This window comes from Crocodylus siamensis, chromosome 5 (assembly GCF_052110815.1).
Source record: "Crocodylus siamensis isolate JL-2025a chromosome 5, ASM5211081v1, whole genome shotgun sequence".
NCBI lineage: Eukaryota > Metazoa > Chordata > Crocodylia > Crocodylidae > Crocodylus > Crocodylus siamensis.
The window spans coordinates 214,678-242,454 of record NC_143399.1 but is presented as its reverse complement, the minus strand read 5'-3'; the positions used below and the strand labels follow the sequence as shown (position 1 = coordinate 242,454).

At 61.9% G+C, this 27,777-nt stretch overlaps 1 protein-coding gene across 1 annotated transcript; it reads right to left on the bottom strand.

The window, feature by feature from the left end:
* Window positions 1-620: 620 nt before the first annotated feature.
* On the bottom strand, window positions 621-24,266 carry TIE1 (tyrosine kinase with immunoglobulin like and EGF like domains 1). Its single transcript, XM_090048714.1, has 23 exons — window positions 23,684-24,266; window positions 22,826-23,113; window positions 17,829-17,939; window positions 17,520-17,675; window positions 16,667-16,798; window positions 15,679-15,819; window positions 15,146-15,274; window positions 14,653-14,798; window positions 14,199-14,343; window positions 13,717-13,875; window positions 13,233-13,370; window positions 12,378-12,668; window positions 7,259-7,549; window positions 6,533-6,723; window positions 6,179-6,389; window positions 5,668-5,778; window positions 5,267-5,457; window positions 3,700-3,813; window positions 3,491-3,561; window positions 2,861-2,901; window positions 2,356-2,452; window positions 1,836-1,935; window positions 621-1,357 (listed from the first exon to the last, which is right to left on the bottom strand). The coding sequence occupies exons 1-23, from the start codon at window positions 23,730-23,732 to the stop codon at window positions 1,286-1,288; spliced, it is 3,375 nt and encodes a 1,124-aa protein (XP_089904840.1). The 5' UTR covers window positions 23,733-24,266; the 3' UTR covers window positions 621-1,285.
* Between the last annotated feature and the right edge of the window lie 3,511 nt (window positions 24,267-27,777).

The following is a 27,777-nucleotide window of genomic DNA, read 5'->3' as shown; positions in this document are numbered from 1 at the left end:
GAACTTCGTATTGTCCTTAATCCAGGAAGCTAGCCCCAGTCCCATCTCTGCCTTGGCCTTCCTGACTGCCCCCCTCCATCTGCTTCTTTTCACTGGGTGTATACCACCCTTTTAGCAAGGAGACATTCCCGGATGTTTTTGGTGAGCCATGGAGGCTTGTGTGCTCTCCTGCTCCCTTTGATTCTCGTTGGGATTACCTCCCTTTGGGTTTGGAGGATCGTCTCCTTAAGGAGCGACCACTCTTCTTGGACACCTGGCTCCCCTCCCCTCCGGGACCTCAGTGCATCCCTGACTAGTCTCCTTATCTCACTGAAGTCTGCCCTCCTGAAATCTAGGGCCGCTGCCTTGCTGCAGGCCTCTGCCACCTTGCGCTGAATGGTGAATCCCAGGAGGCAATGATTGCTGTCGCCCGGGTGGTCGAGCACCCGCAGCCCCCTCACCAGGTTGTCACCTGTGGCCAGCACCAGGTCCAACAAGGCATCTCCCCTGGTGGGGCTGTGCACTTCTGGGTTAGATGGAGGTCCTGCACTCTGTCTAAGAACCTACGTGAGCGGTCAGACCTGGCCCCCAGGCCCTTGACAACTTGCCAATGCCCTATGCCCGGTCCCCAAGGCAGCTGGTCCCATGCATTGTGTTTATTGGACATGAAGCAGGCGCCGCGACAGCCGGGCTCACCAGCGGTGGGGCAGTATGTGGCTGTGCTGGGGCAGTCCTGCTCCCCACCCACACACCAGGGGAAGCACATGGGCACCAAGCCCTGTAGAAGATCATGCCTATCCCATCCCTGATGCCCAGCAGCAAGTCCAGGCCCACAGGGCCAGTCTGCAAGCTGGCCAGAGTGAGCAGTCACAGAGAAAATGCCGGGCCTGGGGCTCTGCTCTTCCTGAGCTTGTGTCTCTGCCTCACGGGGCACCAGGATGCAGCATCTGCTGGCTCCCAAGACAGGGGTTCCCGGAGCCCACAGTTCTCTGCCCTGCCAGGGTATGGCAAAGTCCCATGGGGCAGGGCAGGAGACAGGCAGCTCTTTGGCTGGCCCCCGCTCCGACCTGCAGCAGCTGGGAAGCACTGTGGGCGATGGCGCAAGTCCTGCTGGGTGCTGTAGCCAAGGGGCTGAGGTGCAGCCCCGCTGCGCCGGTGCTGCAAGCTGGAAGGTGTGCAGGCAGTGGCGCTGGGACAGGCCAGTTTCCCGTGTCCCTGCGGGGCCAGGCTGTCATGCCCTGAGCCCTGTGCCCCATGCCAGCCGGTGTGTGGCATTTCCAGGAGGGCCGGGCAGGTGCGGCGCAGCTCAGGCCTCCTCCGCTGTGGCGTCGATCCCCGCATATGTGAAGTTCTCAAACAAGGACATGTTCACATAAGCCTGGAGGGGAGACAGGATCAGCTCCGGGCCGGGGGAAACATTGAACCCCAGCAGCAGCAGGGGACCCCTGCCTGCACCCCCAGGTGCCTCGGCTAGGACCTGGGAGGTGGCGAGTGCTGTCTGGGTGACTGTGCTGAGTGCCAACACAAGTGGACCAAGGCCACGCCTGAGGTCGCACCCCCTTCCCCAGTCTGAGCCAGGGCCCCGGGCGGAGGCCTGTGCTGCTGGGGGCTGTTGCTGCTGCCCAAGAGATGGCAGCAACCTCCTGTGCCCTCACCCCACAGAGCCCCGACAGCCAGGGCTTACGGGGTCCTTCCCACCAGCACCCTGGGCAGGGGCAGGGGCAGGGCCAGGGCTGCCCTTGCATTTGCCCCAGAGCTCACTCAGCCCAGCTGCAGCGTCCTGCCACCAAGGTCAGCAGGACTCCCGGTCCCAGCAGGAGCATGGGGGGGTGGGCCAAGGGCATTTCTGCAGGTACCTTCCTGGCCTCCAGCATGCGGATGAGCTGCAGCGAGATCTGGGCGAAGGGCGGGCGCTCGTAGGGACGGTCTCTCCAGCACTGTCGCATCAGCTCATACCTGCAGGCAGCACACAGGGTCACAGCTGAAGGGCACAGGGTGCGGGGAGGGCTACATGGGGACAACTGGGACACTGGGGATGGGTCACTAGCACTGACTCCATAGTGCCAGGGGGCTGTGGCAGGGTGGGTGCCAGCAGCTCTCCCTCCCATGGCTTTGGGCAGGGGTATTGTGGCAGCCCATGCCACCAGGACTAGACAGGCAGGTAAGCATGAAAAGCCATGCAGCGTGGCCTGGCCCTGCCCTGTCTCCGTGTCACCCAGCATCGCAGTGCCACACAGCATGGCCTGGTCCTGCCCCATCCTGGTGCCACACAGTGCAGGTGTCAGGGCTATGAGCACCTGGGGGGGCGAGGCTGCCAGCATGGAGCCGGAGGATGGAGCCGCTCGCGCCTGCCCCCACCTGGGCTGCAGCACTTACACCTCATCATCACAGTTGCGTGGCTTCTCCATGCGGTATCCCTGTGGCAGCTTCTCGTAGAGCTCAGCACATGTCATCCCACAGTACGGCGTCCCCCCTGCGCAGCGCCAACCACCATCAGGCCCGCACCAGCCTGACCTGCCTCCACCCCCAGCCCCGCTGATGGCCAAGGCTGGGCCAGCCACTGCCTCCCACAGGCCTGGGCAGGAGTCCTGTTCCAGGGTAGGCAAGTCCCTGCCCAGCAGCTCCCCGCTGCCCCCCTGCCCCAGGTGACCACCCTTCCCTCCCCAGGACAAGGCCTGAGGCAAGAACTTCCCCCCCGGGGGAGGGAGTTGTGGGGAGCAGATATGCAGAGACCCCCCGGGGCTGGAACCGGTGTGGGGCAGATGGACAGGGACCCCCTGGGGCTGGCTGGGGGGGCAGGCATGCGGGGACCTCTCTAGGGCTGGGACCCCAGATGAGGAGCACGGGATGACTGTGGGGCCGAGCACAGGTGGGCACCTACCCAGGCTGACGATTTCCCACAGCAGGACCCCGAAGGACCACCTGAAGGAGAAGGAGACGGTAGGCACCAGTGCGGGGCTGCCAGCAAGGCCAGCCCCACAGCCTGGTCAGGGCCCGGTAGCACCAATAGGTGTGCTAGGGCCTGGACACAGAGCAGGCGCATGCTGTGGGAGCAGGGGCACTGGGACTGGGATGGCTGCTGGGCGCAGGACGAGGACGGCCACTGGGAGCAGGGGTCAAGTTCTCCAGGGCCAGGGCTGGGTTCCTTGGGACGGCCGAGTGACGCCCAGCACAGCAGGCCCCATCGTAGCGCCTGCTGGGACAATGGGAGAATGGAAGCCTCTGCAGGCCCGGGCCCGGGCCCAGGGAGCTCTGGGCTGGGGGTGCTGGACAGAGGTGGCACGAGTGCTGGGAACAGGAGCTGGGAAAGTCTGGGGGCAGGACTGCTTTTGCTGCAGGGGGGACGTGAGAGGGGGGTTAACCCCATGAAACGACTCCCCTGGCCCTGCAGCTCAGCGGGGGCACTGCTGAGGAACTGGGATGCGGCACTGAGGGCTCCTGGCACCAGCAGTCCTGGCGTCACTGGGGCATTTGGGGGGATGCGGGGCACAGCCACGGGGGCATCACTCACACGTCACTCTTGGTGGTGTAGACGCTGTAGTTGAGGGACTCAATGGCCATCCAGCGGACAGGCAGGCGGCCCTGGGGACACACACATGGTGACATTGGGGGGGCACAGGAAAAAGGCACTTACCCTCCACGAGGGGAGAAGGGTTCATGCCCTGGGCACGGGCAGCTGCAGGCCTGCCCAGTGCACTGACATGCCTGCCCTGTGCTCACCATTGTTTTCTTCACGTAGACCTCCTCCCCCCGGGACAGGCCGAAGTCCGCGATCTTGGAGGCCAGGTTCTCTCCCACCAGGACATTCCTGGCCGCCAGGTCCCTGTGGATGAACTGAGACGGAGCCCGAGCCCGAGTAAGCCACCCCTGGGGCCACAGCAGCCCCCGGCCATGGCACCGCATGCCCCTCCCCTGCCCGAGCCAGGCCTCGCATGCACCCAGACCCAGGGGCACCCCTGGGCCCAGAAGGTCTCTCCTCCCGTCCCTGCCCCAGCCCTGCAGCAGCTCCTCCAGGGTGGAGATGCAGCTGGACCGCGCAGCTGCACTGGCTTTGCCTGCACTGCACTGCACTGCACTGGCTTCCCAGAGTGGGGGGAACAGGCTCAGGGGGACATATGAGGGCTCACAGAGTCATAGGGTCCCAGAGCCGGGGAGCTGGTAGAGGCCTGTGGGGTCACATCTAGTCGCAGCCCTCCCTGAGGCAGGATCAGCCCCATCCAAACCAGCCCAGACGAACCCCATGTCCGACCTCTGAGGAACGTGACAGTCACCCTGACACAGCCCCAGGCATCGCCCCTGCCTCGGCCCCCAGGAAAGCAGGGGGGGCCCTGGCCACCAACATCCTGCTGCTGTTAAAGTTGTCAATATGAGCTGAAGAGATTTTGGGCAGAAGCCATGCCCCTGCTGCAGAGGAGGGCCACTTCCAAGTCCAGACCAGTCTGAGCGGGAGGGAAATCCCTTCCTGCCCCAGTGCAGCACAGGGCTGAGCCTGAGCACAGGAGCAAGACCCTCCCGCCAGGACCCTGCGGGTCAGTGCCAGGAGCATTGGCACAGCCCAGCCCCATCCCCAGCCTGGGCTGCGGCAGCCCCAGCGCCTCTGGAGGAGGCTTCAAACCCCAACACATGGAGCAGAAAGGGGGAAGCCAGCAGCGGGGCAACCGGCACCACCCAGAAACCTGAGCGATCCCCAGGGCAGAGCACAGGCATCACTGCGCCCGATAATCCCCACCCGGGGGCTATCCAGCCTTTCCTGGACCCCCCCTAGTGCTGGGGAGTCCACAGCCGCCCTGGGCAAACCAAACCCTGCTGCCTTCTTTGCGGCACTGACCAGCCCCGGTCCCGTGCTCTCAGGGCTGTGCTCTGGGTACTCGCAGCCCCAGGCACCCTGGCACCAGCTCCTGCTTCCAGCGGCCACGCCACCCCCTTGGCCTGGGCGCTGGGCGCTGGGCACTGGCTGCTCCTGGGAGCAGGGCTGGGGCAGCAGCAAGGAGTTGGGACGCGAGGGCTCAAGCCTCCAGCAGCTGCGCTGCACGGGGGCCAGACCAGGGGAAACAAAGCCTGCCCGGGCACCGGCCAGGGCCGCCCCTCAGCGCTGCGGAGCTGGGGGCTGTGGAGTCTGGGGCAGCAGGCCACATCACAGTCACTCCCCGGAGGCAGGCTGTGCCAGGCTATGGTGCCCAGGGCCATGGGCCAGGGTCTACAGGGGACACGGCTGGGACACGGCCACTGGCCCCAGCATGGCCCAGTGCCTCGGCAGCAGCAGGCAGAGAGCAGGCCAGGGCCACACCTGCTTCTCACTCAGGTATTGCATCCCCTTGGCCACGTCAGAGGCGAACTGCAGAAGCTGCTGGGAGGTGAGCGTGGAGGCTGTGCCATGCTCCTTGGCGAAGGCTGGGTCAGTCTCCAGCACGCGGCTCTTCCGCAGGAAGTCCAGCAGGTTCCCGTACGGGGCGTACTCGATGGCGATGTACAGGTAGCCTGGGGGGGGTGCTGTTAGTGTGGCGGGGGCAGGGCCCCAGCAGGGAAGGGGGCAGTAGGATGAGGTTTAATAGGAAGGGCCCCAGGCAGGGCACGGGGTGGAAGCAGAGGGAAGAAGTGGTCCCGGGCAGGCCAGGGTGCAGGAGGCAGGGGCAGGACTTGCCCGGGCAGGACAGGGCAGGGCAGGGGTCCCATCGCGGCAGCACCCACCTCTGTTCTCGCAGGCACCCAGCAGGTTGATGATATTGGGGTGGTGCCCCAGCTTGCACAGCACCTCCAGCTCCCCTGCGAAGTCCCGGTGGTCGTTCTCCGACGCAAACTCTGCGCCAACAGCAGTGGCTGCAGGAGTGGGATACGCAGCCGGACAGGCCCCTGCCCCCCCACCGCCACAGCCTGGCCCTAGGTCCCCTTGGCCTGCAGATGTGAGCTCTGTGCAAGGCGGTGGGGAAAGCCAGGCAGCTGCAAAGCCCCGGGGGTCTCCCAGCCTGCGTCCCCAGCACCTCCAGTGCAGCCCCTGCCCCTACCCCTGGCCCTGCCCCAGGCTGCGGGGTGCAGCCTGGGCGCTGTGTGGAGCAGGTGTAGCCCCATGCGGCCCAGCCATCGGGAAGGTCTCAGTGGCCGCAGGGTCAGCTCCAAGCTGCCCAGTCTGTACAGCACAGCCCGTGCTGGCCCGCACTGCCCACCCCAGTGGGCACGGCCCCATCACAGCCCCTGGCCCCACCTTTCAGCATCTTGATGGCAGCATTCATCTTCAGCCCATCCTTCTTGATCATGGCCCGGATGACCTGCCCGAAGTTGCCCTCCCCAATCATGTCCTCAAAGGTGATGTCCTCCCACTCCAGGATGGGGTAGCTCAGGGGCTCGGGCTGTGGCTTTGGCCGCCGCGTCAAGGTCAGCGTGCCTGAGTTGAACTGCAGGATGGTCTCTTCCCCCTGCCAGGCGAGGGGGCAGGGGTCAGCAGACTGCTGCTGTCCCCAGGCCCCCCCATGTCTGCTGCATGCAGACGAGGCTGGAGGCACCCCAAAGTCACAGGTTATGACCTGGACCGGGGCTGCTCGGAGCCGAGGGCACTCACTGAGCCTGACTGGTAGGTGAAGGTGCGGCGGCGGTGGAAGAAGTTCTTGATGAGGAAGAGGGAGAGGAGGCCGAGGAGGATGGTGATGCAGGTGACAGACACAGAGCCCACGATGGCCAGGAGCAGCTGCTGGCCAATGCCCGAGGGCTGCGTGCCCTGGCTCTCCAAGCTGGGCACTGGGCTCAGGGCACCTGCAGGGACCAGGCTCGGCTCACAGCTCTGCTCCTGCCATCCTGCCCCCTTCTCCCCGCCCAGTGCCCTGGGAAAAGCCCCCCTTCCTGCCCTGGCTGCAGCTGGACCCAGACCCCTCAGAGCCACATGTGGGGGTGTAGGATGCGTGGTCCCAGTCGCTCTCATGCCAACCCAGCAGGGCTAATGGTGCACGATTTTGGCCAGCCACCACCATCCTTCCCACCCCTCAGCTGCCCCTAGGACATGGGCGGGTCCTTGTTCCCCTTCCCTTGGCCTCCTGCTCTTCTCCTTCCTCACTTGTGCTCTCACAGGTAGCTCGCAGGGACACCCAACCCTGCGACTGTCCCGGCTCAGCAGGGTGGGCATAGGACCGCTGCCGTCTGGCATGCACTCTGCAGAGGACGGGGAGGGAGCAGGGCAAGGGTCTGGGCACAAGCTGCCAGGACTGCACGCACAACTTGGCTTGGCTTGGCTTGGCTTGACCTGGCCTGGCCCAGCTCAGCTCCCACGCGTGTCTCTGAGGGCCCCACTCACCGTCTCCCAGGTTCTCCACGCGCACCAGCTGGCTCCACTCGCCTGGCACGTGGGAGTTGGCGCGGACCCGGAACTGGTAGCCGGTGCTGGCGTTGAGCCCCCCAAGGACCTTGGAGGTCTCGGCACCGCTGTCTGTGTCAACCCACTGGGGCTCACTGGAGCCTCCCAGCTGCTGCAGCTCCACTGTGTATTTGCTGATGCCCCCGTTGGGGTACTCGGGGCTCTGCCAGCTGAGCCGCACCATGCTGTCAGCCACGGGCTCAGCACGCAGCAACCGCGGGGAAGAAGGGCCTGGGGCAGACACGAGTGACAGTTAGTGCCACAGGCAAATGGCGGGGCCTGGGAGCTCAGAGATGCCCACAGGTAGGGAAGAGCCCCTTGGCACAGGCAGGGCACATGGCTCGCAGCCATGTGCAGATGCAACATATGCATACATGGATGTGCAGGCCCCTCAGCACAGGAAACACGGGTCCCCCATGCGGCATACGTGCCCTACGCAGACACAGGTCCAGCCCCTGCACCCACCCAGAAGCATTGTAAGGCAGGGCTGCAGGGCCAACGCCCTCAGCACACAGAGGAGGGAAGGGCAGGAGGACCCTTGCGAGGGGGCCCCCACGCGCCCTGCCTCCAGGGAAGGGGGCTCTGAGCCGTGCCCCGGGAGGCCATTTCCTCACATTCAGCTGACGTTGGGCTTGCTGCAGCTCAAGCCAATCCCTTCCCCCTTCCCACCCTGCCACCCATGGATGTGGAAGCACTCGGCACCCTCGTCCCTGTGACCTGTTCACACTGGGGGGAAAGCGATGTCCATCCCCCTGCTAGCACTGCGTGGACTAAACACACCCGGTTCCTCCAGCCTCTCCACGGCCCCGTCTCCTGCCCCCTCCTTGCATACGCAGCTTGCCTTTGCCATCGCACCACACCTCCTCAAGCACGTGGATCCCTGGCCCAAGGCCTCACAGGGGCTAGGCAGAGCAGGTGAATCAGTGCCTGCACCATGCTGCACTCCTGGATGTCCTGCCTGGACCGAGCCCGCACGGCAGATTCGCTCTACGTGCTCTCAGCCTTGGACATGCTCCTGCAGTCTGGCCCCACTCCAGCCCATGCCACGCAACGCGTGCAGTCTCCCTGCCAAATCCCAAATCCCCCCAGTGCTGATGAACTGCAGCAGGTAACACGGTGCTCCGGTCGATTCAGCCCTAGCCTGAGGTCTCCTCTTCCCTCTCAAGTCTCGCCCAGGCTATGGTGGATCTGCTGGACAGACCAGCTCCAGGACAGACCCAATGGACACACCCAGCTGGACCCAAGCTGCTGAGAGCCGGCCCTGCCATGTGCTGCCTGGCCACTGAGGCATCACGGCTGCAGACCCCCGATTTCAGGTTTCAGCTCCTTCTTGGAGCGTCGCTGTTACAGCTCTGCCTGCTCTCAATGCCCAGCTATATCCGGCCCTGCCGGGGATCTCCCTAAGACTTACTCCTCCCTGCCAGCTTGGGCAGTGGCTCTGGCATCTAATCACACTCTAGTTTAAACACAAGCGACCCTGAGACCCGGCGGCTACGGTGACTGGCACCTCCAGAGCACGATGCCCCGGCAGCTGACGGCCTCACACCCCTGGCATAGCAGAGGCGGGAGCTGTGTCTCCTGCACGTGCCCCAGGGCAAGGGCTTGGTGGGGTTTGCTCTGACTGGGGAGGAACTCCCGTGCCCAAGGACAGACGGCATTGCTCCCGTCCGTGAGACCACACCAAGGCCAGCACAGGCCCCCAGGGAGCCTGCAGCCTCCTGCGCCAGTCTTGTTCAGAGATGGGGCGAAGGAGCTGCAACCATGGAAGCACGGAGCCGCGGGGCTGGCAGCGACCTGCAGGGTCACGTCTAGTCCAGCCCCTCCTTGCGGCAGAATTGGCCCAGTTCAAACCAGTGCAGACAAACCATCTTCTAAACTCTTCATAAAATTACTGTCACCCCTGACACAACACAAAATGTTGCATGTGACCCTGCCCCAGGAAAGCAGGGGAACCACGGCAGCCAACGTCCTGCTTCTATAAAAGGTTGCTCACAGAGGCTCAAGCGATCCTAGGTAGAGGTCCCCTCCATTACAGAGGAAGGCAAAACCCCTCCAGCCTGCACTAAGCTGACCAGGGGGTAAAATCCCTTTCCTGGCCCCAAACATGGTGATCGGTCTCAGCCTGAGCACACAGGCAAGATCCTCTCGCCTGGACCCTGTGGGGCTTGTCCTAGCAGGAGCATTGGCACAGCCCAATCCCCATCCCTGTCCTGGGCTGCAGCCAGCACCCAGCACCTCTGGGTGAGGCTTAAAACCCCCTGAACACATGGAGCAAAAAAGGGGTGAGGGGGCAGCCAGCATAGCCCAGAGCTTGGGACACGCTTATCTCGGCCACAAGCCCCAGGAGCTGACACAGGAATCACAGGGGAAATGAGCTAAGCAGCTATGGCCTTGGTGATACAAGGGCCAGGTGGGGGCATGATGACCAGGCTTGGTGTCACCCCCAAGGCCTAAGAGGGAGGTGTTATGAATAGGGCTCCCCAGGGGTTTGTCCTGGGTCCAGCACTGGCCAGGAGTGTCCCAGAGGATGGGATGGGGTGGTGTGCGCACTGAGCGGATCTGCAGCAGGCACCAAGCTGGGACAGCAGACACTTCGGGTGTAGGATTCAGGTTCAAAACTGCCTTGGCCAACAGGAAAATCCATCTAAACTTGGCCAGCTGGATTCAGCAGGGACTGGTGCAGAGGCTTGTCTGGAGCGAGGGGCTGGCTGGCAGGGGGCTGCAGACAGGACCTGGGCACTGGGGGGGCAGCAGCTGAACAGGAGCTGGGAGGTGTGGGGGGGAGTTGTTGCAACAGGCCAAGAGCAGCAGCAGGCAGCAGGTTAGTGGCTCTTTCACCCTGTTTGGCAAAGCCTCATCTGGAGGATGTCTGGTTTTGGGCACTGACAAGGACAAACTGGAAAGAGCTTCATAGTTTCATAGTAGATTGGGGTCAGAAGGGACCTGAATAGATTATCTAGTCTGACCCCCTGCCACTGGCCGGAGCATGCGCCGGGATCACACGACCCCAGACAGGTGTTCATCCAACCTCTTTTTCAATTTACACAAGGTAGGAGCGAAGGCCACTTCCCTAGGAAGTCGGTTCCAGATCCTGGCCACCCTAATGGTGAAACAGAGCCTCCTAATCTCCAACCTGAACCTACTCTACAGCAGCTTCTGGCCATTGTTCCTCGTCACCCCAGGTACTGCCGGGGGGAATAGGGCCCTTCCTATTCCCCGCTGATCTCCCCTAATGAGTTTGTAGGCAGCCACCAAATCCTCCCTCAGCCTCCGCTTGCTGAGGAGAGGTTTAGAAAACAGGCCAGGAAAGGCTGGCAGAACTGTGGTTATTTAGTTGGGAGAAGAGCAGTTTGAGAGAGATCTGGTAACAGTCTTCAAATACAGAAAGGATTGTTATAAAGGTGAAGTCAGTCTCCAGAGGTTGAGTCCATCTAGTCCAACACCCTGCTCATCCCCAGCCAAACCACCCCAGACATCCTTGTCTGACCTATTCCCAAAACTGCACATATCACCCCAGCTGCACAACTACTGGACCCATTGCCCAGAGACACGAAGAGTACCCAGACCTGCCCCAGGCAATGCAGGGGGATGGGGCGGGGAGGATCCCATTGCTGCAAGGCTGTTAAAATGCACTCAAGACCCCAGAAAGAGGCCGTGCCCCACTTCAGAGGAAGGAAACACACACACACAGTCTGCACCAACCTGACCAGGGGTAAAACTCCTTTCTGATCCCCAAAGCAGTGACCCTGCTAACCCTGAGTGGAAGGACACCCTCTATCCAGGACCCTTCAGGTTTAGGCCCTAGTAGAGTACCACCAGCATGGCCCAGTCCAAGCCCCAGCCTGGGCTGCAGCCAACACCCAGGTCTCCCAAAACTCCCTGACACCCAAAGCAACAGAACAGGGGAATTCAGTTGCTCTTTGTGTCCAGGGGACAGGACAAGACAACGGGCTGATGCTGCAGCAAAGGGCTAGAGGCCGATCGCTGGAGAGCCTCCAGCTCTGTGGCAGTTTAGCCCTGGAGCGCACAGCCTAGTGAGGCCGAGCCTCTGGGGCCCTGGGCATTTTAATGACAGGAGAGATGAGCCCTGGGCTGGGCTGGCTCAGACGGGCTGATACTAGCTGGAACAGGGGGCTCGACTGGGGTGGCTTCTTAGGGGTCTGGGCAGCCCAGCTCCCCCAGCCCAGGTGCGAGGAGGGAGCCAGTGCCTCCCCTCCCATGCACCCAGCAGCACATGGGCACAGCGCAGGAACCGCCTATAAGTTTATTAGGGGAGAACAGCAGGGAGTTGGGGATGCGCTGTTTACCAGAGCACCCTGGGGAGTAACTAGGAATAATGGGTGCAAACTAGTAGAGAGTAGATATAGGTTAGACATTAGGATGAATTTTTTCACAGTAAGGGTGGCCAGAGTCTGGAACGGGCTGCCGAGAGGGGTGGTGCTGTCACCTAACTCGGAGGTCTTCAAGAGAAGGCTTGACAGTCACCTGGCTGGGGTCGCCTGACCTCGGCCCTCTTTCCTGCCAGGGGCAGGGGGTTGGACACAACAATCTGCTGGGTCCCTTCCGACTCCATAATCTATGAATCTATGAACCACCCTGAGTCAAACAACTTTGGAGGGTGGCAGAAAGCCAGGACTTTCCTTTCCAGAAAACAAGCCAAGGAAGGAAACAGGGAGTGACAGAGCCAGCCAACAACTGCCAGCATACGGGCCCTGGCATGCCAGCCACTGTGCAAGGGGACAGCTGAGCCAGCCCCAGGCTTCGGGCAGCAAAGGACAGGGACGAGCTCCCCTCTCCGGGCCTGAGCAACTGGCCAGGTGTGCTCAGGCCCTTCCGTCTCCTGCAGCGCCAGGCACGGGTCCCTGCGGAAGGGGGAGCAGGCAGAAGGGCCGCAGGCCAGTCTTGCATCCCAACCGCACAGGCTATTCCCATCACCCACCTAGGTCAGCGACTCCTGTGGGGTCTCTGGGAGACTGCCCAGCCTGCCCTCCCTTGCCAGCAGCTCCGTGGATGCCCTGGGCAGTGCTGGGACTGGCCGGCAGGGGCAGAAGTGACCCACCTTTGCTGTTGATGGTGACGCTGCGCAGGTCGGAGGGGGGGCCCAGGCCAGTGCAGTGGTAGACAAAGACCTGCAGGCCATACTGTTGGTTGAACTCCAGGCCGGGGATGCGGGCCGAGTGCACAGACATGGAGCTGACGTTGGTCTCTTGAACAAGTGCCCCGGCAGCGTCAAGGAGGCGCACGATGAACCCGTGGGCCGGCTCGTGGCTGCTGGGCACCCTCCAGCTGACGTGCAGCGTGTTCTTCCCCTCCACGGACCAGCCCTCGATCACAGGCTGAGCTGAGGGCTCTGTGAGGGGGACAGCAAAGCCTCTGTGCCCCTGGCCTTCCCGGTGGGAGCTCTGGGTGCAGGGAAGGGAGGAAATCCTCGCTGCCCCTGCTCCCGTCGGAGCGGAGCCGAACCCGGCGCTGAGGGGGTGCGCGAAGCCATGGGGGTGGCGTGCCCAGCTCGGCACAGTGACATGCCAAGGGCCATGGGGGAGCCGAGGGAGTGGACTGATGGCACGGGACAGGTTTGGCCATGGCCGGGGCGGGCAGCCGACACCATTTCTGCCCAGGCATCCGAAGGGGCTCGGGGTGGTGGAGCTGATTGCCAGGGCCTGGTGTGATGGGCACGGACAGCGCCAGCCTGAGCTGCGGGGCGACCTGCCAGGTCGCTCATGGCTTCCTCGTTACTCCAGGACTGACCGACAAACCCGCCGGGGGGGGCCGGGAGTCACTGCCTGTCCCCGGGGTTGTGCAGTCCAGGCAGGCAAACGGCCTTGGGTGAGGGTGAGGGCGTGGCAGGGCAGGAAGGGGCATGATGGGCTCCGGCGCTTTCTCCTGCCCCGCTTGGGGCCATGCCTGCACTCACCCTGGCACTCTGTCACCATGATGGCCTGCGGCCCCGCGGCCCCCTCGCCGTTCTGCCCCGGGCGCCTCAGCTGCACCCGGACGAGGTAGGCGGTGACCGGCTGCAGGTTCACAAGTGTGATGCTTTCACTGTGGTTGACTGTGGGTCACAGAGCATCTGTCAGACCACGGCCCTGGTGCCTGGTCCTGTGCAGGCGTCTCCCCCCCCAGCCTCCTGGACCCCAGGCGGCCGGCACTGCCGCCCCCTCCCTCAGCCCTCCCCACACTGCAAGATCGGCAGAAATGCCCCACACGTGTGACCCATGCTCAGCCCAGCTCCTGCCCTCAGGCCCTGGGGCTCTCCTCGTCAGGCATCCCAGCTGCCAGCACCCTGCAGCAGCCTGGCCGTGCCCTTCGCTGTGCCGCAGGCAGTGCTGACGCTACAGCTGCCCTGGCTCCTGTCTCCGGCTCTGCCCAGCCCCACTATGTGGGCTAGGCCCTCCTACCCACGATGGACGACCATGGCGAGGGGATGTCCTGGCGCCTGTAGAGCACCTTCATGGAGACGATGGGCCCATCGCCAGAGAAGCTGTCCATGGGGGCCACCACGAGCTGCCGGCTCCGCTTGGCCAGCAGCCGGGGGGCACCCTGCGGCTTTGGCGGCACTGGGGGGGAAAGGTGGAGGTGCCGTGAATGAAACCAACACCCGTGAGGTGCTGGGAGCACAGATGCTGGGAAGCCCCCTCCTGTGCAAGGCTGAGCACGGCTGCTCCTGGGCTCCTCCGCTCTGCTCTGGGTGCCCAGGGTTGGCCTGCAGCCTGCACTGCCCTTGCCACGGCACGCGGCACACGGCACTCGCTCTGCCCAATAACAACCCTTGCCGGGGGCCACAAGGCCCATGCCACAGCCAGCGGGAGGACGAGGACGCAGCACCGTCATGGCAATGGTGCCGCACCCCGCAGCCCTGGAAAGCCCTGGTCCCACTCACCTCGGACGTGGACCTTGACCCGCCGGCTGTCCTGGCCACCAGTGGTGGAGACCCGGCACTCCCACAGTCCCATGTCCCCCAGGGTAAGCGGTGGCACCACAAACTCAAAGGTGGTCTGGTTCGTTACCATGATGGCTTTGCTGGCCTGGGAGGCAAAGAGGGCAGCTAGGAGCAGCCTGCTCAGGAGCCTTTCCTGGACCTGGAGCATGAAGCAGGCTGTGCCAGGCTGGGGCAGGGGAGCTCTGGGACCAAGCTAGCCTGGGCAGCTGGACCCGCAGGGTGCATACGGACCTGGGGCCCAGGTCCTGGGGTATTGGCATGGGCAGCAGGGGTGCAGCTGGTCAGGACAGGACAGGATGGGAGCAGGGGGTCACAGCATGAGCTGGGATGGTGACAGGCAGGGGGTGGTGGGGGCAGAGGCAGACATGTTGCAGGGCAGGGGTCAGGGTAGCACCTTGAGCAGTGTCCCATCGACCAGGCGCAGCTCGATGCTGTCCCGCACGGGCAGCGGGTTCCCCGTGACGACACAACTGATCACAGGCTGCGAGCCCAGGTTGAACTCCAGCTCCGAGGCCAGGTTGATGATCTGGGGGATCCGGTCTGGGGAGACACAGCAGCATGCAGAGCCATGCCCAGCTGCTACCTCGCTTCCCACCCCCCACCTGCCAGCACCCGCAGGCTCTGCAGCCGCCCAGGGCCTGGGCTCGAGCCCACCCTTCTCCAGGGTCTCAGGACTCCCCAGAGGTGCTGTGTCCCCCCACAGTGGAGCCCAGGCCTGCTGCTGGGGTCAAGCCCCTCCAGCTCCTTCCCTCCCTCCCATGCAGGAGGGGCAGGCAGCACAAAGCTAGCTCTGCCCAGCCCAGGGGACCGGATGGCTGTGCATGGGCTGTGTCCAAGGCCCTGCTGCTGGGGCACTGTGTGGGGTGCTGGAGCCTGGCTGGCCTTACCTGTCTTCTCACAGTACTGCCCATGCCAACCCGAGGGGCAGACGCAGCCACTAAAGCGGTTGCAGGTGCCTCCGTTCTGGCAGCGACAGTCCAGGGCGCAGTCAGGGCCGTAGTGTCCGAGTGGGCAGGCTGCAGGGAGAGCACAGAGGCAGGGGTCAGCCCAGGTGGTAGTGCGGGCTCAAGCCTGGTTGGGACAGTGTGGGTCTAGCCACCGCAGATGGGGGCTGCTTGACCCAGGGGCAGCACAGGCTGGGCAGGGACCCACACAGGTCTGCCCTGGGGTGCATGGCCCGGACCCCAGCTCTGCTCCAGCTCTCTGTGCAGTGCCAAGGGGTGTCGAGGGGGTATGTTGGCTCTGGCCCCAGAGCTGCTGGACAGCAGGGGCAGGGGCAGGGCAGGGGCAGGCTGGTGTGGGGGGGTGGGAGGAGTCCCTCTGCCAACGGGGAGTGAAGCCAGTTGCAAGCAGCAGAGCTGGCCCCAGGGTTATGTCGGGGCACAGCGCAGGTTGGGAGCACAAGTCTGCACAGCTGTACCGAGGGTGCACTGGGGGCCGCTCCAGCCGGACGCGCAGGAGCAGCCGTAGGGGTCGGGCAGGCAGAAGCTCAGGCCCCGGCAGCCCTGGTTGCTGATGCATTGTTCCTGGCAGTTACGGCCAAACCGGCCCTCTCGGCAGGCTGCAAGACAAGAGCGCATTTTGTTAGCTAGCTGCAGGTCGCCGTTTGCTGCCCTCCGCATTCAGAGCCCCAGCCTGCAGGGCTCACTGCCACACCAGCGTGAGCTCCCTTGGGCTCCACACGGCCCCAACCCTCCCTTGCCAGCCCTGAGCAGGGGCCAGCAGGACCCAAGCCCTCTTTTCTGGGTGCTATGGCTGGCCTGTCCCAACTCCATGCTGTGCAAGCCAGACCCTCGTGCTGGCCCTGGCCTGTCCTGATCTCACCTACCCAGGGGTCCTGCTCGGGGCAGTGCCCCTCCCTGCTTAATCTGCACCTTGTTTTTGCTCCGAGCAGAAACCTCTAGGAAGGTGCTTGCGCCTTTGCTTACAGGTGTGGGGTTGGGTGTGGGGGCACGAATGGAAGTCACAGGCCAATGCCCCGTCAGGTGTGGACACCGCAGGCTGTGCAGCAGGCGGCAGTGGGGCAGGTGGACAGGAGCTGGAGATGCCCCTGCCAGGGGGCGGGCAGGGCTGCACTGACCCCCCCAGGCGATCGGGCGTCTGGGTGTCAGGAAGGTGGCGAGAGCCAGCAGGGGCAGAGGCCACGTGGCAGCAATGGCAGCTGCACGGCACCTGGCTGCAGCTCAGTCTGCAGAGATCACCCAGGACAAGAATAAGTGGTAAGGACAGTGCTGCGAGCTGCCCGCACAGGAGGTCTCAGCTCTCCAGCAGACACCAGCCTGACCACAGCCCGCAGCCCCAGCCAGATGCCAGAGAGCTGGGAGAGCACAGGCGCGGGTGCCCACCCTCGTGCCCTGGGGACCCCGGCTGCAGGGGCCGCGTGTGCAGACGGCTGGCCAGGCACGCACCTTTCTCGCAGCGGGTGCCCATGAAGCCGGGGGGGCAGAGGCACTCGCCAACGTGGTCGTGGCAGACGCCACCATTCAGGCAGTTGGGACAGTCCTTCTCGCAGGCCGGCCCCCACTTCCTTGCTGCGCATCCTGGAGACAGTGGGAGGCTGAGGGCTGTTGTGCACCCCAGGGTGACCAGTGCCCGATGCACACACCGGGATGCTGCCCCATGCTCCCCCTGCCGCTGGTACATGATGGGTCGCCCACCCCAAGCCCCATCCTGGGGACGAATTGTATGGGGGCACCGGGTATGGGGCGGGTGCAGGACGCAGCCCTGGGCTAGATGGTCTTGTCTCCCCACACATTCACCCTGGGCTCTGCCTCCCTCCCCGCTCCGGTGTCTCGGTGTGAAGGCTTCTGCCGTGCCCCAACCCCCTCACCCTCCCTGCCACCAACAGCGGGGCCCCTTGCCCACTCCCATCCGCACCTCTCACTGCCCCTCTGGGGTACTCAGGCCCTCTCCAGGACTTGTGACTGATGCCAGGATGGCCCCATGGGCACAGCACTGCTGAATGCAGGAGGTGCTGCTTCCGGCAATGCTGGGGGCTGAGGGCTGCTTGCAGCTGAGCTGGGACATGGCCAGGCCGGTCCTTGGCCAGGTTCTTGCCCGGGTCACTCAGAGTGGCATGCACCGAGCTTGGGCACATCTTCTGTGCCCTGAGCCCCCCATGACCACTCCCTTGCCCCAGAGGCTTCCTACACAGCTGGAGCCTGGGCCCCCACCCGACCCTGGGGGCCGGAGGCACTGAAGGATGGGGGGGATGTGCCTCCCTGTCAGGCCTGCGAGCAGTGCCAGGCCCATGGCCCTCACCTCGCACAATCAGCCTGAAGAAGGCACTGGTCAGGGGGCTGTCCCCAATGAAGGTGGCGCTGTATACCCCATTGTCCTGCATGCCCACATCCCAGAGGGTCAAGGAGAACAGGTCGTCCTTCATCTCTCCCTTGTGTGTCGTCTGGTAGTAGGAGCCTGTGCCAAGAGACCATGGGTTGGTGCCTGCTTCTGACCCCAGAGGCTGAGGCCAGGGCTGGGCCCAGCCCAAGCCAAATGCTGCCCTGTCTCCAGGCCCCTGGGGCCAAGCGCCCTGTCCTGCCACGGGAGCAGTGTGCTGGGGTCACTTGCCGTTCCTCTTCCACATGATGTCCATGTTCTTCCTCTTGATGACCTTGGCAGTGAAGGTGGCCGACTCGCCGATGTTCACAGACTGCGTGGCTCTTACCGGGAACAGGGGGGCTGTGAGGAACGGGGAAGGATCACACACTGCAGAATGGGGGGGGCCTCCAGGGTCGCTGTGCACATGGCCTCTGGGTGCTGCAAACCCAAGGGAGTCCCTGCCCGTGGCTGTCTCAGCACAGTAGGCTCCTTGTGCCCTCCCCAACCGCGGGTCTGCTTTCTCAGCCCCCCGCGCCTGCCCACTGTGGGTGTGCAGTGACCTGCCAGACGGCCTTGTGGCTAAGGACATTGAAAGCCAGGCTGGAGAACTGGCCTGGCCCTGGCCACAGGCTGCTGTGTGAGGCTGTGGGTACGGCACTGGACCTCGGCCACTCGCAGCTTGGTGCTCCTCGCGCTCTGGCCACCCACGAGACACCAGCAGGGAAGTTGTAACAACCAAGCCGGCCAAAGCCCAACTCTGGGCACCTTCTGCTGCCGCCCACAGCAAGGAGACGGAGGGCTTTGAGTAGCTCAGCTGTCAGACCTTTCTCCTCTGCCATGCAACAACGCAGGATCCCTCACAGCGGGGCCGGCAGGGCCCTCCTGCAGCCACCGCCGGTTCAGCCCCCTGCCCCAGGCAGGATCAGACCTGCCAAAGCCGCCCAGCAAAGTGCCTGATCAGCCTAAAATCTGCCTTTATAAACCACGACACTCCAGTAGAGAATGAGACTGTCTGGAAGAGCCACCAAAACAGCCCACAGGAACCTGCTACGGGACAGAAAGAAATGCTGCTGTGACCGCACACCCATGGTGGTCGCACACTCCCCCGCATGGGAACTGATCAGAAGACCCAACAAACAGCCACAGCCCGTACCCACAAAGATGAGACCTGGAGAGAAATATTACCAGGCCCTCCGCTCCTGGCTTTCAAGCAGCCCCCAGCCTTGCCCAGCTCACCATCAGCACCAACCTCTCTGCTGCCCGGCAGACATCCAGCGGGACACAGCCTGGCCGTGGCAAGAAGTGCTTAACCTGTCAGCACGTCTCCCCTGCCACCACGACCCAGGCCCCATAACGAGACCATCAGGAGCCCTGGCTCCTACATGCCTTTTCCAGTTGAAAGATACCAGATCCAACATGCCAGGTACCCTCGTGGCAACTATGTGGGTGAAGCAAACAGGAACTCCGCACCACAATGAACTCACGGGAAAAATATGAAGGCCAGACACACACACCATTAGGGGTACATTTCTCACAGAACAACCACTTCCCCTCTCACCTCATGCTCATGGGAAATCTACCCGATACCTTTAAAAGGCAAATGAGGGAACAACAATTCATAGCAGCTGGACACTAAGAACCAAGGATAAACACTAATATCAGGCTTTATGGCATGGCGTATTTCACCCAACCTCTAAACCCTTTCCACGCAAGAAGTGAGCCAGACCCTCCTGTCGTGTGATCTCCCAGTGATCACTTCTTGTCTTCTGCTGGCTGCGTCTGCTGCCCAAGAGTCTCTGCCCCTTCCCCTGCCGCGCTTCCCCATGCCCGACGGCCTGTCATCAGAGGTCTGAGGAAGAACGTCTTGGATGTGAAATGACTGTATCCCCACTGTACAGCTGGTCCAGTGCAAGACATCACCTTAAGAAACCCTGCCAACCTGCTCCTGAAAGTTTCCAGTGCTGGGATTTGGCAGCCTCTGGAGTAGGTGACCTACTCCAATGCCAACCTGAACCTCCTTGTTACAATTTAAGCCCATTATCTCTTGTCCTCTCCCACCCCGTCATGGAGAACAATTGATCTGGTCCTCTGCTTGACGACCATGTTTGTACTTGGAGACTTATCAGATCACTCAGTCCCATTTCCCAGCCTTTCCTCACCCAGGGACTTCCAGACCCTGCTTCATGGTTCCTGTGGATGCAGCCTTCCAGACAAGGGTCTTTCCAGAGCCGGAACAGCGCAAAGTATCCCTTCTCCTGCCTTGTGCATGGCACTTCCCTACAACTCTCAGCTACAGTTTCCCAACAAAAGCAGCTTGAGGTCAAAACAGAAGAAGTCTGGCATGTTGATGAGCGTCCCATCAAGAGAAGCCAGGCCAGGCCCACCCAGGCCTCTCTACGGCCTCCCATCACACGCCCCACATAGAGGCTCTCAGGCAGGAAGTTGCGAGACCACGTGTCTTCTTGCCTGTTCTTATCACTCTGGGCTTGTCGTTGCCTTTTGGGCCCTGGCCTGTGCCAGGGGCAGTGCAGCTATGTGGGCTGGGGGCACCTGCCAGCACCAAGCAGGGACGCTAACATGGCAGGAGGCAGGGGGCACAGTGGGCAGCCCTGGGGAACCAGAGGCCAGGGCAGGGAGACCCACTGGCAACGGATAGGGAGTGCATGTGGGTGCACTTGCACCCCCTGAGTGTGGCGGTGCACCCCCTGCAAAAAGGCACCACTGACACTACCGGGGGTGTCTGCGAGTGGTCGTCACTCACCAGCCCCTCGCCACCAACATGGCCAGTGGCATCTGCGGTTGTCCATAATTGCTGCTGGCTGCCGCTGCTGGTGGTGTCTGCGGGTAGTCGGCAACTGCTGGTCAGGGCTCACCAGCCCCTGCTTAACCTGCACCTTGTTTTCAGTCCAACCCCACAGCCAACAGCGCTGTGGCTGCTTGCGGGAGCTCCCTGTTTGCCACTGCCACACTCCCGCTGCCGACAGCACTTCCGTCACCTGTGGGAGCTGGCCATACCCCCCAGCCTCTGGGGGCATGGCGTTCATGGGGAGACTCTTGTATTTCCTCCCACCCCATAACACCACATAGGTGCTGGCTCTGGGATCTGGCAATGACTTGGCTAAGCTGTGCCCAGGGGTCACCCCACTGCTGATGCCACTTCTTGTGGAGCCAAGGCCACTGCCCCCCACAGAGCTGCAGCCCATCTGTCCACAGCTGGGGCAGGCTGTGCACTCACATCCTGGGCTCCGTCTCCTCTCAGCCACCTTCACACGGTGCAACCAGTGCTCAGGCTGCATTGGCACAGATGCCATCTCCCCTACCAGCCTTCCCAGCTGGACACCATGTTCCCACTGGACGTGTAGCCTGCAGCCCCACAGCTTGCTGCAAGGCCTGAGGCTCCAGGCTGCCACCAGGTTTGTGGCAGCTGTGCCCATGAGCACAGCGCTGTCACCGGCTGAGTGCAGGGGAGCACAGGGACAGGGTGGACAATGGCCACCCTGAACTGAGTACTGCCACCCTTCCAGCCCCAGCAGCCCCCAGTCTCGGGCCAGCGGGCAGCCTCCTAGCCCTGCCAGGAGCACCCAGCAGACACCATCTCCAGTTGCCTGGAGGCAGCCAGGCCAAGATGCGCTCTGGGCACAGCTCGGCCCCACAGCCTGGCAGCCACAGGAAACAGGCTCCACCACTGCTTCTAGCCAGACCCACCCTGGCTGGGACCGGGACGCCGAGGCCAAGACGACGCTACGTTCCCTGAGCACCATGGTGGTGATGGCTGGGAAAGCTTGGACAGTGCCTCTTGCACAAAAATGCAAGACAGTGGCTGGGGCAAGACTGGGTTGTGGTGACAAGTCTGCAACAAAGAAAATCAAACTCTGCTAATGGTTGCAACCCATTAGGCATAGAAAAAGTGGAGCTTGCAGCACACAGTAGCAGACCAATGCCATAAAATAATAACAGTCATGATAACAGTCCTCAGTCTTCTACCACACCTGAGCCTAAAAATAAGAGTGATGATTCCTTTAAAAGGAAAAGTGTTGGCAGAGACCTGACACACTCATCACATGTGTAACTAGCGAAGGCAAGAACACTACATATAATACATTTCAACTGAACTAGCAACTAAAGAAGACAAAAGTCTAAATATGTATTTCAAGCAAAATCTGTAAAAGGTGCATTGAATACAGGAAAGATGTCCTGTACCTGACAAAAAAAATGCATGCCTTGCTAAACACATCCTCATATTTCTCAAAACAGGCATCCAATGTCTCACTCATTCACTGTCTGTCTGGAGTTTTGTACATAGATCATCACCGGACAACCTATTGCAAATTTGCTCCATTGTTAAACAAATATCCAAAGACAAGTCTGGTAACCGATGCCTTTAGGCATCCTATTTAGCCAGTCAAGACCCATCACATTTAATTGCAGAGCTAGTCAGTAGCTGCAAGAAACATAAGTCTTCACACCTGGACAAATCCAAAAACAGGAATCAGGCAATTTAACAATTGTAACGTGATGCTCACCCTTTTCCTCCCTGTTTTGTTTGGACTTTAATTGACTAATCTTCAAGGAAAAAGGTACTGAAGCTATACAATTAAACCGTATAAAAGCAAAATAGAAGTGCCAGCAAGGTGTGCAGTCCAGGGAAGATCAAGAAGCCATCCTGCACCCAGCCCACCAGTGAAAGACCACACTCTGTGACAGCTGTAAAGATAAGAACCGCTTCCTGCCTGCTTGAGTAAAAATCTCTTGCAGCTAAAATAATACAAGGACTGTAATAGCTCATGTATTAAATATTAAGAGTCTTTTTCTGTCATTTAGTTTTGTAGCTTATTGGTAGTTATTAAAGCAAGCCTTTCTGCTATTCATCAAATGAGGGTTGTGTCAATTTTTAAAGCACTAGGTCTAAAATTTGGTTTATAAGTGCAACAGCGGGGGGCTCCAGTCCAGGCTCCTGGGCAGCGCCCACCTCTGCCCTTCTGTATGCACCCAGCACACCCGCTGCAGCATGCGGCCCCAGGGTGTGCACAGCCCAGAGCCAGGGGGTTTGCAAGGCCACCCTCAGAGCCCCTGGGCCTTGTTCTGCTGTGAGCCTGGGGTCTGGCTAGCTCACAGGGGCTCTGCCCTGACTTTACTCCCCTCAGCACCAATGCCCCCTTCCCACAGGCACTCACTGCATAGCACCACCGGCCCCTACTCCACAGGCACTGCCCCCCTGCCCTGCCTGCCTGCCTGCAGGCACTCACCATTGTGACTGTTGTGCACATAGATCACCTGGGCTTGCTCGGTGGGGGTCTTGCCCAGGCAGTACAGGATGCCGACCAGGTTGGCTACGGAGAAGCCTCGGGCCTGGACCTCGCTGCTGCGGTTGCGGTAGTTCTGGACTCGTGTCCCAGACGACACCATCACGACCTTGTTGTCCCGCTCGATCTGCAGGGAGTTCACGTTACGCTCGCCCATCACGCAGGAGAGGTAGAAGCCCTTGTGTGATGGGCTCTGCACGTTGGCCACCAGCGTGATGTCCAGGATGGCACCTGCATGGTGGTGAGAGGGGGTGAGTGTGTCAGTGACCATGGCCAGACAGGCATAGCAGGGAACCTGGGGGCTCCTGACCCCTGCCCCAAGCCATGGGTGTGCTGTGCTTGGGAGCGAACAGAGCAGCGCCTGGTCCCACCTGCCCTGTGCCCTCTGTGGGGTCAGCACAGGGGCTGGGGGGCTACCACAGCCCTCTCCTGAATGACCGCAGCCTCCCCAGATGCATGGCTCATCCCAGGTTGGCACCATCTCCTGGGCACGTGATTGCACACGCAGAGCTCGGGGTCCCTTCATGGTCCCCGTGAACCCAGGCCCCGTCCCATCCCAGCGAGCGGGCAGACTGCCCCTGTCTTGCTGCTGGGCTCCAGCCAGGTCTCAGGGTCCCCCCACAATGGCACAGGCACCCCTGCCCCAACCCTGCCTTGTCTGCAGCTCCCTGTAGAGAGTCACCCCTGCTCTGTCTTGTTCCTGGCGCCACCCACCATGGCTGGCTGCTGCGCCAGGGCTCCTGTGTTGGCCAAGGAGCCGGAAAGCCGTCTTAGCCCAAGCTTGCAATGGGAGCATATTACCTGCCAGCCCCAGGAGGAGGAGGAGGAGGAGGTAGATCTGGAGCCCCATGGCCACGCAGCACAGCCTGGCCCTGCCCGGTGTCAGAGAGGTCCAGGCATGCCCAGTGTCGGGGGTGGCACCGGCTGGCTGGGGGGAGGCCCCTGCCTGCTTGGCTCCTTTAGTGCCAGGCCCTCATCGCTCGCTCTTTTCCAGGCATGCTCATCTCTCCTCCTCGCCGTGGTCAGGGTGGGTGAGTAGAGAGGAAATGGGGCGAGGTTTCCCGTCCCTGCTCCGTGGACTCCCCAGGCGCCACGGCTCTGCTGTGCTGGAGGCTGGACGAGCGGGAGGCCCTTGGAAGGAAGCGAGCTGGCCTGGTCTCAGCTGTGGCACTGCTCAAGGAGCTGGCTCCTGTCCCTGGCCCGTGAGGGCTGGCACAGCCCGTCCGGGATCCCCTACGCCTCAGGGCTGCCCCAGCCCTGCTGTACCCATGGCCGCAGCCCGCGAGGAGCTGGCCGCCTGCTGCAGCGTCGGGGTGCCGCCGTCTCTTATGAGCCCATCGAGCCAGGAGGCAGCTGGAGCTGGAGAAGCTGTGCCTGCACGGTGACTGTGGGATGGACTGGGGTCGGGGGGGCCAAGGGGCCGCAGCGAGGCAGAATCCTGTTTCCCATGCAGCGTTTCCTGCTCTCCACCCATTGTTCTGATCCATCCCTGACTCCAGGAGCAGGGAGCGAGCCGCAGCAGGGCAGGGAGGGGGGAGCTGTGCAGCCTGTCCCAAGGAGCCCATGGATGGCACATGCCGGTCAACGCACAAAGCGGCTCCCACGCCCCGGCCATAGCTGGCAGGGTCCCGTGAGTCGGGCACCTGGTGCCCTGCTCACTTGCTCACTGGAGTTGGGGGGTGGCAGGGAACCAAGGCCTGAGGGGCTCCTGCCAGCACCCCCAACACTGAGCCCACCAGGAGCCTGGAAAAGGGTGGGTGTGGGGGGACGCTCGGGGGTGCCCAGCTCCTGCAGGGCAGAAGAAGGCACCCACAGCCAGAGCTCCACCACCCCACCGCAAACCTGACGTGCAGCCCCTTTGCGCCACCCTGTCCCAGTGGACGCTGGCACTGGGGGGTTGGGAAGGGACAAGGGAGGCATTGCTGGGCAAGTCTGCAGCAGGGAGAAAGCAGGGCAGGTGGCACTCTGGAGACAGATGAGGCTGCATCCAGAGAGGCTGCAGCTCTTGCCAGCTCACAGTGCCCCTTTGCTGCCTGCATGGCCAGACAGGGCAATCCCTACGAGAAGGGCCGAACGGGCACTGAGCTGACAGTGTGTCTGGTGCAGAAAGGGACAAGCCCAAGGCGGACACCTGAGCCTCGCACACCCATCACTGACCCCAGCGAGGCTGTCTTAGACAACGGACCTTTACCGATGAACTTGAATGCGAAATTGCAGAAGCAGCAAGTGGAATCACCTGCAGACTAGAGACTCCCTGTGCTCATCCCTGTTCCTCCCCTGGCTGCTATAGCCCCAGATCCCCACGGGCTAACTGCTGCTTGTCCCTGGGGGCCTGTTCAATCCTCCTTCCCTGCTCTCAGCAGTGCACCCCCTGCCCCTTGTATGCAAGTGCCCTTCTATTTAGTGACCCCCGCACAAGTCCATTCATGGTATCTGAAGGTGCAGCCCTACCTTGCCCTGCTCTGCTCTGCCCTGCCCTCTGCCCCAGAGGCTGGGGCCACTTTCACCCCTCCATAGCAGAGGCCCAGCACTTCCTCCAGCTCCAGCGCTGGGGCTGCCTGGGTAGCGGGGTGCAGAGGAGAGAACAATAGAAGCGCCTGTCTGGTAAACAAGCTGGGGAGGAAGTTTGAAGCAACAGAGCTCCCAGGTCTCCTTGACCCACTTCCAGCCTGTCTCCTGCCTGTCCTTCGGGCACAGGAAGGACCTCCCCAGCTGCAGGGCAAACCGCTGAGCTGGCAGGGTGCAGGGCCACTTCACCCAGCCTGTGTTGCACTGCGCGGGACCCCAAACTCTGGGACGCACACAAACCAGAGAGGCCACAGTGCACAGCCAGGAGTGCAAACCCGGCCCCTCTGTGCACACTGGACACTGCCCATGGCATGGCATGCTCAGACATGGCAGTGACTGCAGGAAGGGCACTGCACACAGGGCAAGTCCAGCCCCAGAGAAAGTGCTGTGAGCTTGGCCTAACCCACTCTGTGCTGTTTCAGCCCCTGTTCCCAAGGAAAACCTTGCGCTGCCTGGGGGCAAAGCTTTTAATGAGCAGTAGTTGGTGTCCTGGACCTGGGCTGTATCCAGCTGGAAATCTAAAGAAAACATGGACAGGAACAGGAAATCTATTCATTGTTTCCAGCTATTTGCATCGCGCTCCAGGGAGGTGCAGGGCCCAGCTGAGCATGGAGTGACTAGAACAGACCCGACCTCTGCTGCACCCTTGCCCGCTCCTTGTTGTGCAGGTGGGAGCCTTGCCCCCGGCCAGCGCTGCATGCACTCAGGCCCTATCGGTCACAGCAGTGCCGCTGTCAGCGTGCAGGAGCCCAAGAGGCTTGTCCGTTCCTGGGCAGAGACTTCACACTGGCAAAGGGCCTGAAAAATGTTGGGCATGACCATGATTAGGTCCGGTGCCTCCAGCCACAGCCCCCCAAAGACATGTCCTGTGACCAGTGGGGCCCCTCAAGGCTCTGTCCTGGGACCCATCCTGTTCAACATCTTCATTAGTGATGTGGACATTGGAGTCAGGAGTGGACTGGCCAAGTTCGCCGATGACACCAAACTTTGGGGCAAAGCATCCATGCCAGAAGATAGGCGGGTGATCCAGGCTGACCTGGACAAGCTCAGCAAATGGGCAGACGAGAACCTCATGGTGTTTAACACCGAAAAATACAAGGTTCTCCACCTTGGGAGAAAAAACCTGCAGCATCCTTATAGGCTCAGCAGTGCTACACTGGCTAGCACTATGGAAGAAAGAGACTTGGGGGTCATCATTGACCACAAGATGAACATGAGCCTGCAATGCGATGGTGCGGCTACTAAAGCGACCAAAACGCTGGCTTGCCTTCATAGATGCTTCTCGAGCAAATCCCCAGACGTCATTCTCCCCTTGTACTCGGCCTTGGTGAGACCACAGCTGGAGTACTGCATCCAGTTTTGGGCTCCACAATTCAAAAAGGATGTGGAGAAGCTTGAGAGAGTCCAGAGGAGAGCCACGCGCATGATCAGAGGTCAGGAAAACAGATCTTACGACGACAGGCTGAGAGCCATGGGACTCTTTAGCCTGGAAAAGCACAGGCTCAGGGGTGATCTGATGGCCACCTATAAGTTTATCAGGGGTGACCACCAGGATCTGGGGGAACGTCTGTTCACCAGAGCGCCCCAAGGGATGACGAGGTCGAACGGTCACAAACTCCTGCAAGACCGTTTCAGGCTGGACATAAGGAAGAATTTCTTTACTGTCCGAGCCCCCAAGGTCTGGAACAGTCTGCCATTGGAGGTGGGTCAAGCACCTACATTGAACACCTTCAAGAGCAAATTGGATGCTTATCTTGCTGGGATCCTGTGACCCCAGCTGACTTCCTGCCCTTTGGGAGGGGGCTGGACTCGATGATCTTCTGAGGTCCCTTCCAGCCCGAATGTCTATGGAGTCTATGAAATCTACGTCTCCTGTGGATTTCCCTCTCAAGGCCCCAAGCTGCAAAGAGCCCTGCATGCTGCCAGGCTGGAGGACCTTGTTCAGGGGCTCTTTCTGCTCTGTATTCTGCCCTCGATTCTCCCTCATCCTCTTGACCAGGGTGGGGTGCGGGACGTGGGATGCTGCAGCAGTCTCAGTGCATGTGGCACTGCTGGCCCCTGACCCCAGCTCGCACCTGCTGCCACCAGGGTGGAGGCACACCAGCGAGCACTGGGGTGGCCTGCAGCCCCAGTGCAGGCCAGCCCAGGGACCAGGCACCTTTGCTGCCCTCCCCTCTGCCTGCTGGGCTTGGCTGTCACGTACTTGTTCTTCTCGCACTGCCCAGGGCACGTGTCCCTGGAGCACATAAAACACAGCCATGGTCCCTGGCTTATGCTGGCATTTTGGTCACCTGGTGCTTGCAGAAATGCCTGCATCATCACCCCAC